The 10604-nt window shown below is 32.7% G+C and overlaps 1 protein-coding gene across 1 annotated transcript; it reads left to right on the plus strand.

Annotated features, from left to right (window-relative positions):
- The first annotated feature begins 7320 nt into the window (after positions 1-7320).
- On the plus strand, positions 7321-9364 carry LOC146959070 (translocase subunit seca). The gene is made up of 4 exons (XM_085740602.1): positions 7321-7461; positions 8017-8156; positions 8257-8323; positions 8579-9364. The coding sequence occupies exons 2-4, from the start codon at positions 8053-8055 to the stop codon at positions 8897-8899; spliced, it is 492 nt and encodes a 163-aa protein (XP_085596728.1). The 5' UTR covers positions 7321-7461; positions 8017-8052; the 3' UTR covers positions 8900-9364.
- Positions 9365-10604: the final 1240 nt, after the last annotated feature.

Here is a 10604-nt window from a genome sequence, read left to right on the forward strand (position 1 = left end):
ATGATGATTTTGTAAACCTAACCACAAACAGGCATGGATTCAACGTTTGTAATGTTTCCTCATTAGCGTTGATTTTGGATCTATTCTATCGTTTTAGAGCTATCATACCCCCAAGCTATAAGGTGATATAGCTGTTGTATTAATACCAAGTTTGGTTGCGGGACCAAAGTGTGTCAATCCTTTCAACTAAAATCGTCCTTTTCACCGAATTGAAGCCTAACTTCAACACCCTCAGCTACTTTTGCAGTTTTAATGAAGGTGTTGATTAAATATGGATCACATGCGCTCACACAATCACAAATCTCAACTGTCCGATTTTCATGGAACGATACATATTTCAACTTTGTAATTTAAATATGTTTTACGTAGTTGAAATACAAGTTGTCCAATCCAACCTTATTCAGACAGTTAAGATTGTTTGACTCTATATTGAATGTAAGGGCATGTTTGTGACAAAAATTGATTTTGTAAACTTGGTTTTACTGAAAAATGAGTTAAGTGTAAATTGATTGATGTTTAAATACATTTACATTAAAATGAGTTGAACAATTGATTTTCAATGTAAAATCACGTTTAAACTCATAAGCTACACATCTTAACTTTTAGTTAGAATCAATTTACTTGTAAACAACCAAATATACCAAAATCAGATTTACACTTCCATGATCAATTATCAGTTATGACTGTCCGAAACATGGAATCAAAGCTAAAACTCATTCCATATTGGTGATGGATGGTAAACCCACGTCAAGAGGAATTTTTAAATTTTTTTCATAAAAGAAAGAATATATGGAGTAAAATTTATCAATTATTTAGATTTGTAAAGGTACATCAATTTGCAAAATCTTGACACGTTTCATTGAGAATATGACTGCAGTTCTTTATTGAGGGATGGAAATATAGTTTGTGCCCGGCTTATTGGGAAGCATAGATGCAAGAAAAGATCCTTGTCTCACAGTATGTCAATAAGTATTTCATGCCTCATCATGTCTTCTACTCCATCCGTCCCGGAATATCTGAGTCAGTTTGGTTTTTCACACAGATTAAGAAAAATGTATAAATAAAGGGGAAAGTGGAATATATTAAATTGAGAATGATGAAAGTAGTATTAATTAGAGTTATATTGTACTCCCTCCGTTTCAAAATGAGTGTCGCTTTAGCCAAAAAAAATTGTTTCAAAATGAATGTCGCTTTCAGTTTCCAATGCAATAATAACTTTTTCTTTTCAATTGTACCCTCCAATTAATACTCTGAACACTACTTACAAAGTATTACTTTTAAAACTAACCAATAGTTAATAAGGATAATTTGGTAAAATAACCATTATCTTTCTTTTAATCATTGTATTTCTTAATATGTGTGTAAACACCTAAAACAACACTCATTTTGAAACGGATGGAGTATATGAAAGTTGTATTGAAAATTGAAATAGCTCAGTTATTTTGGGACACTTTTTTTTAGTAAATGGGTCAGATATTCCGAGACGGAGGAAGTATTTTATTTTTTAAAATTTAAATAAGATTCTTGGTTTTTGGTTACATGTAATCTATACAAAAACAACAATGTTAGATATTGGTGCATTGGATCCTTGGCAAGTCGCAGCAAATACATCAATCATAAACAATAGATGTGTTTACATAAAAAGAACAGAATTTGTATACTACCTATATGGGGCACCAAGTTTTGTGTCGTTCATTTTTTTTTTTATCACATTTAAACAATTTTATTTATTATAAGATTCAAAGTTCACTATATATAAATATATATCTTGTGGCTATGACTAAACGAATGCTCAATCACAAATGTTTGAGATCATATAATTCATTATCAGGTTGACTTACATTTCGACTATTCAAGAATGACTTTCCTAGTTACCGTCTGTTTCAAGTTTAAAACAAATTAACTTGGAGATTTTATTTACTATTCCCTCCGTTTCAAAATGAGTGTCACTTTAGCCAAAAAAATTGTTTCAAAATGAATGTTGCTTTACATTTCCAATGCAACTTTAATTTTTTTCTTCCAACTTTACCCTCTCAAACTTTTCTCTCACACAATTTTCAATGCAACTTTAAGTTTGTCTTTTTTTAATAAAGTAAGGACAGTTTAGTAAAAGCGTTGTATCCAATGATTATTTCATTCTACTCCCTCCGGTCACTATTATAAGCAAATTTTGACCTTTTAGGTTCATTTAATAAATGATGTATGTGGTCTATATTGTAGACCACATACATCATTTATTGAATGAATCTAAAAAGTAAAAATTTGCTTATAATAATCACCGGAGGGAGTATTTCTTAATCTGTGTGTCAAAGTCTAAAGCGACACTCATTTTGAAACGTATGGAGTAAATGAAAGGTAAAAGAAATTAGTTAAAGTTATTGACCCGTATGAGGGGATTTGTTGGAGATCAAATTGGTCTTTAGTTCTAGATAATGATACAGAAGGACTAGATATGGCCGGAGAATGGGTAATTTTGATAGTTTGACTATTTCATCAAACTCTTGGCTTGGAGCATAAGAAGGTTCTCATGTTAGGATATGAATTATCCTATCTCATTTTTATAAAGATTAATTACACGTAATAAAAGTCAAACGGATTAAAAAAACTGCACCATTAAACCTTTTAAATGGTAAAACCAATTCTCACAAACTCATCATCCCATCCGAGGTAATAAGAAACTACTTCTGAAGGTCAGATACTTCAAAATCGATGACGTACCGGTATCTTATCTATCCTGCACCGATACATGTTCAATACGCCTTGATACGTATTCGGAGAGTATCCAAAGATTAAATTTTATTTTTTATAAAAACAATTGTTCAATACTTTTCAAATACATCAGAGATACGCGGAGGATAGACGGTAGAAAATCGATACACTCGTGATACAACATGACGCTTCTATTATTTTTGGGATATATGTAATTGACTAGGTAATAGTGTTCTCTTTTTGAGATATATCATGTATTGTATGTAATTGACTAACTGTCACTTTCTTTATAATCAATATTGCTTATGTTTATTTTTCTATTGTTGTCCGCCGTCTGTTTTGTGTTCTTTTGTTTGTTTGAGACGCTACTATTGTTGATTGTCGTGTGAAAGCAATTTCATTGTTGTGCCATATCGTTGTTTGATGTTTGCTTGGTCTAGGTTTTGCGCATATTTTTTCGCTTTTCAGTATTAGTCCATAGTTTGTATTTTGACTTTTAATATATAGTTTAAATTCAAATTTAATTTTTTATTAAAGTATCCCAACCATATTGTATCTTAAATTTTAAAATTTTCTCGTATCAGCGTATCAGTGACGTATCATATTCGTATCGTATCAGGTATTTGGATTTCATAGGAAACTACAAATTGAAATTTTGATTAGACTGAATTAGAATAATAAACATTAAAGTGAACTACATTGATTTGAATTCTGCTCTTCACCCTGCACATTTTGCTCGTGCCCTTCAGCCATGCCAAAATTACCCTTGCGCAAGTTAACTAACGCAAGTGTTAATCACTGCGCCACTTAACTAACGCTGCGTGAGTTAACTAGCGTAGCGTTAGTTAACTCACGCTACGTACTGTCTTAAACAAGGCAGAGCACCTCATTTCCTCATTTCTCATCTAAAATCTCAAAAAATCTCAAAAATCTCTCTCAAATCACCCAAATCCAAAATTCCTTCAAGTTCAAATCAAACAACACTCCAATAACAAGTAAGTTTTCATGATCAAACACCATTAACCTTTTATGTTTACATGTTAGATTTTTTCTCTTAAATTAGAAAATTTTTTAGATTTAGAGTTTGTTTAAATTTTGGTGTTTTTGGCATGAAATCATACAATGTTTACATGTAAATGACTTGTGTTGCTTAAATGTTTAGATGTTTGCATGTTTATGTTGTAGTTTTGAGTTTTAGAGAAATTTTTTAGATTTAGGGTTTGTTTAAATTTTATTTTTTTTGCAAGATATGACACAATGTTACATGCAAATGAGTAATATTGCTTAATTATTTAGATGTTTGCATGTTTATGTTGTAGTTATCATTTTTAGGGTTTATGTATAATTTGCACTCCATGTGTTTGATGAAATGTTGGAATGAGTTTTTCATTGATTGTGCTTAATTTCTTATTGTGTAGATTTGAAGCAATGGCGGGGTGGATCAACGTTCATGCAGAATTCAACGGCGGAGAACCTCAGAGGTTGAAGGTTCGGTGCCTTGATGTAACGTTAAGAGGTCTCAAGGATCAACTGAATGAATTCAACCAAGGAGTCAACCCCAGAGACACAAGGAGGGTGGAATACGTCCGGTATAAACGTCCAACGCTCGACGAGGGGAGGGTATCATTCACTTGGGTGGAGTTAAAGAACGACGAAAACGTGATGAGCATGTTTTGGGAGCACAACATGTTCCAGTTGATCGATATGCGGGTAACGTTGCTGAGATCAACTGAAGATATCATCAACAGCTTGATTCCGCCAGAAGATCGTCATTAGTTAGGGTAAGGTGCATTCCAACTACAACAATTGTCTTACCTCTGAAATGGGGTAATTCAAACTTGCCAAACGGCGAGGACTCAAGCATTTCACTCGACATTCATGTTTTTCCTTTGAAAAGATTAAATTCTTGTTAGGCTGGTTTAGATGAAGGTATTAAGTGTCAAGGAATGGACCTCATTTCGTTGGCACTTAAATATCATCATCTAAAGCAAGCCTAACAAAAATTTATTCTTATCAAAGGAAAACATGAATGCCGGGTGAAATGCTTGAGTCCTATTGTTTGACGAGTTTGAATTTACCCCATTTCAGAGGTAAGACAATTGTTGTAGTTGGAATGCACATTCCAACTACAACAATTGTCTTACTCTGGATCGGGCAATTCAAGCTTGTTAATCGGCAGGACTCCAACATACGATAAGCCTCTTGAATGCTGGTATTCAAGTGTCAAGGAATGGACCTCATTTCGTTGGCACTTGAATACCATCATTCAAGATGCTGATCGTATGTTGGAGTCCTGCTGCTTAGCAAGTTTGAATTTGCCCCATTCAGGGGCAAGACAATTGTTGTAGTTGGAAGGTGTATGTAATGTAATGTAATTGTTGACATACATGTCGTTTATGTAATGTAACGAAACCTTAATTCGAATTTTTATTTGAATTCATGCTGTCGCAATTTTTATTCGAATTCACGCTATCGCAATATTTATTCGAATTCACGCTATCACAATATTTATTCGAATTCACGCTATCCCAATATTTATTCGAATTCACGCTATCACAATTTTTATTCAAATTTATTTAATCGCAATTTTTAATTTAAATTATTTTATTTACTTTATTCTAAATTATTTTATTTACTTTATTCTAAATTATTTTATTTACTTTATTCTAAATTATTTTATTTACTTTATTCTAATTTATTTTATTTATTTTATTTACTTTATTCTAATTTATTTATGCACTTGAAAGAAATTCGAAATTATAAAATAAATTCGATTCTATACTAATTCAATTTTATTCCGATTTTATACTAATTCAACTTTATTCGAAATTATAAAATAAATTCGATTTTATACTAATTCAATTTTAATCGAAATTATAAAATAAATCTGATTTTATACTAATTCAATTTTATTCGAAATTATAAAATAAATACGATTTTATACTAATTCAATTTTATTCGAAATTATAAAATAAATTCGATTTTATACTAATTCAATTTTATTCGAAATTATAAAATAAATCCGATTTTATACCAATTCAATTTTATTCGAAATTATAAAATAAATCCGATTTTATACTAATTCAATTTTATTCAAAATTATAAAATAAATTTGATTTTATAGTAATTCAATTTTATTCAAAATTATAAAATAAATGCAAAAATAAATTCGAAATTATAAAATAAATGCAAAAATAAATACAAATAAAAAACAAAATTAATAGATAGTACTCTCATTTTATTAATATCATTCAAAGATTACAATAAGCAATACATATATTTTATTCCAATTCACTAATCTACTTAATATTTGTTTACCCTCTTGAGGTAAAAACTTATTTTTACCCTCTTCGGTATATGCCAATAGCTCTTGGGGAAAATAGTGATCCGTCCTGTTGGGGAAAACGACATCAAGATCCCTTGAGTTAAATTTAAATTTGGTTCCTTTTATACCCCATGATGATTCTTTTTACCCACGGTAAAAAGATTTTGGGAGTAAAAGGAAGCAAACCTAATTTTACCTCAAAGGATAATGTCTTTTTCCCCAACCTAACGGACCACTACTTCCCCCAAAAGCCACCGGTATTTACCTAAAGGGGTATAAAGACCCTAGAGACTATAAAACAAAGAAGAAGAAGAGAAAGAGGGGGAGAGAGTGGGAGGAGAAAATGTGATGAAAAGAGGAAGTATGTGAGGGATTTTATAGGTGGTATAAGGTATATAGCATTTAATGAGGTCCAAAAACGTGTGAAAAACTTAAGGAAAATATGTAAAAACCAATCAAAACAATTGACTACCGTCCAAGAAACGTTTGTGCTTCAGTTTTTACCATCGGCCAACTTGCGCAAGTTAACTCAAACATAAGCCAGTGGTGCGTGACTTAAGTCACACAGAGCTTATAAGGTGCATTAGTTAAGCCACGCTGCGTAACTTAACTAACGCAAAGGTATATTTAGAAGGCTTACAGGACGCGAGCGAAATGTGCTGGGTGAAGAGCAAAACTCGATTGATTTTTCTAAAATTCTAAAGAATGGTAGGGCCAAGCCGGCCATGCCTCATCAGTATTTCAGAGTTTGCCGACTCTTTCCAATTCAAAACATCAAAGAGTTTGCCACGTGTAGTGTAGGTATGTAATAAAATGAAACGTTGTTATGTTAGTTGAAGTCCTTTGTAAAAGGTACGCTCCACCATACAATACAACTAGACTCATTCTCAACGGATCCTTTGATACTTTCAGATCTACAATAATCCCTTACATCACATGACTATTCTACTACACTTTAATTAATTAATTATTATTTTTTTGTTGAAAGAATTAATTAATTAATTAAATAAAATCTCGAATCATAGTCACGTTAAGGCCACATGACATTAGAACAGTATAGTATAGTATATTATCGTACCATATCATGTGTTACACTGTGATAGAATAGAATGGGTTAATATCGTGGGTGCGAAAAATGATGTGATATTACGCGGGAGGCACCGCCCGCATGAATTAACCATACATTACTAAAAATATCTTCTTACAATTAAATTAATCAAATATTAAAATAATATTTGATTAAACACATAAATATAAAGCAACGAGTGTGGTTGAAATTGAAACCCAAGCTTGCTTGCAGTTCCACCTGCACCTCTTCATTTCTTCTACAACCACACAACATCCTCTTTACTTTCTTCTTTCATTTCAATTTCAATTTCAATTCTTTTTCTTCCATAGCTTTGTACAGTAAATTCATTCAACACAAGGTACTTCTACTACTTCTCTCTTTAGATCTATTAACACTTTTTCATAACCGTTTCCTTTTATTCTATTTCTATTTCTAAACCATTTTTTCCACATATATTCAACTTTAATCTAGAAAATCAATACTCATATTAAAGACTTCATCAGATCCGTTTTTTCATGATGAAATTTTATCTTTCATTTGCACTTGAATTTTGTTTTATTTGTTAGTTTAACGGTATAGTTTTGTTTTAATTTTATGGTTTTTGTTTGATCTGTACTTTATTTTTGTTATTAACGAAAAAACAATAACAATTAAGGTGATTAGAGCTAAGCGGTTAAGAAATAATTATAAAACGTGTTTATAATTTATTTTGGTTATGTTCAAATTTGACCAGATCTTAACCTTGAGCTGTTACAATTTTTCCGTCCATGAAATGAACGTTTCTCATCTCAGAAACGTGCTTAAATAGATTCAAACGCGTGATTTTGTTGCTTAATTTTTGTTTTCAGAACTTGATTTATTATATATCTCGTTCTGAATTTTGGTTTTGCTATGTATCTGTGTTGATCAACAGATTTTAATTTAGAAAAGAAAATTTCGACGAAGGAAGATGAACGGAAGAGACTCCGTCGTTTGCCCTAAGCCCCGCCGTGTCGGACTCCTCAACTTCGCCGTCAACGACTACCCGAGCAGATCCTTCCGGTGGCATCTCAGGTGAATTTTAATTTCTCTCTGTTTTTCTTCTTTTCTCTTTTAATTTGCTTTGGTTCAATTTTATTAAACTTTTGCATTTTTCGTTTTTCTTCTTCTGCAGTTGCCAAGTTGAACCGTGTGATTCAAACTCATCTGCGTCAAATCCCTTGGACACAATTCTCACCAAGGTAAATAATTCCTCTATTATTTTATATGAATTTAGGTTAAAATTGGAATAATTTATCTATTATTTTATATGAATTTAGGTTAAATTTTAATAATTGATCTATTTTTAACATTGGTTAACGTTAACTTGTTACTTGTTAAAATTTGAATAGTTGATTGATTACAGTTAAAGCTTGAATTATTGTGCCTTTTGTTGAATTGCTTTGTGTTATGCTTTTTGATTGAATTGTTCTGTGTTGTGCTTTTGTGATTTGCAGGATGATGATTGTGATACGGAACAATCAAGTCCTCCAGTAGCCTCGTCGCCGCCCCCATTTTTCTGTGGGTCTCCGCCGAGCAGAGTAGCTAACCCACTAATTCAGGATGCTCGATTCGGGGATGAGAATTTCTCGCCCCTCTCACCGTCGTCATGGGTGGTGGTTCCTGCCCCATCCGGTCTGCCACCTTCTCCCCCATCTTCTGCAAGGAAGGGAGGATGTGTTCGGGCCAATTTTGGTAACAATCCGGCGGTGAGAGTCGAAGGATTCGATTGCCTTGACAGGGACAGCCGTAATTGCAGCATCCCTGCTCTGGCTTAGAACAACAGCAGCATATAACAACACACATCTTGACACTAGAATTTCAGTTTACAACAGAAATATAACAACCACCATATAAGAGCTACGGGATAAGGAATTTTGGATGTCCTAGTTTGAAGAGGAAAAGAGTTAAAATTTTATCTTGTGACTTGTTTGTTTGTAAATATGTTGAGAATTAATCAGTCAGTGTATGTAAATGTCAATAGTGTCTCTTGTTTAGGTAGTATATAGTGACTAAATAATGCGGTTAAGGTTGCAGATTGAGGGTTAATTTGGGTGCTAGATGCCCTTATTTCTTGTACTAGTGTCTTAAAAACCATCCTCTTGTTTGTAACTTTGTAAGTAGAAGAGTCATTAGGGGATGGAGATATTTCATTTTGATTTTCTTTTATGGGTCCTATGAATTGTAATTGTAACTACCGGCTTAAAAAGGAAAATTTGTACAAAGAAATGTTTGTTTGAGAATTCTTAGTGAAGAGTATATTTAGCAACTTGAATGACATGAACAAGTCTTTTTCGTTTGTAAATAGAAAGATTGAACTTTACTACTTCCCTTTTTATATTCTTCATTACTTTTGCCTTATGACGGTGTGAGATTCTTTCTTCATTAGGCTCCCTTGTCATGTTCGCTTTGTGGGCTTTAGCTTATCCTTAACGCCAAATTTAGGCTCTTTCAATCCCCCTCATAGGTTCCGGTTTTCTGGTACTCCCAAACCTACCAGAATTCATCTTCCTGTAGGCTTTTTTTCCTGCAATTTGAGCAACAAGACCAATTGCCAAGTTTTCATCTCTTTCATGTCGAGACAACAAAGCAATAATGTTTTCTTGCTGGTCCGCTGTAATAACTTTGTCACGGTCATGGTTGTGTCCTCGTGTCAGTGTTTTTGTTGGGTTGGATGTTGTGTGGTTCACAGTATATATTGGACCTCGTTCTCAGGGTTGTAAGTAATACTTTGCTGTTTATCTTCGATATCCCTGCAAATCAAAATAATCTTGTAGATCCAAGTAGTCCTTGTATAATATTTTGTTTTTTTTTTTTTGTTTTGTTCGATACATTTCAAGAGTTCTTTTCTTGAAACATTTAACAAATAAAGAAATGCTATGAATATTCTATTTCTAACACTTTTTATACTCATTCTTTTATTATGTGAAACTTAAGTGGATCTCATCACTTTCAATGAACTCGTTTCCAAAGGGTAATAATGATGTTAAAAAAAATGTAAAAAAAGAGTTGTCATAAGACTCCTCTTAACAACTATCCAAGCCATCCTCTTAGATCAAATTAGTCGCTAAAGTTTCTCCGAAAGCCTTCTTGTCCAATTGAGTTTTGTTTTGGACTTAATTAGTCAACTCTATACAATGTACGGTATGTACCTCATAGGATAGGATGAATAACTGCATGATCTAAGTTGGACGTTGATCTGCTCCCAATAGCAACATTCATGCGTCTAGCAAGACATCCTCAACTGAATTTTCCATTAGTTTACCAATTTACAGTCACTGCAATTTCTCGCTGACTTGGGTGGTAGAGTGTACACTACTTCTTTGAAGACGTTGAACTGTTCTCCCTCCGCTACTTTCAGCCACCAATCAGGATTCACCTCGGATCAAGTTTCCTTCGATGCACAATGTATTACTATTACCACCTCTTTCCTTACCGTCTTCTCCATACCACCTTTTCCATTAAATAAGCTAAAACTATTTC

The sequence above is a fragment of the Medicago sativa genome, chromosome 1 (assembly GCF_051527215.1).
Source record: "Medicago sativa cultivar Bolivia chromosome 1, Bolivia_mono, whole genome shotgun sequence".
Taxonomy (NCBI): domain Eukaryota; kingdom Viridiplantae; phylum Streptophyta; class Magnoliopsida; order Fabales; family Fabaceae; genus Medicago; species Medicago sativa.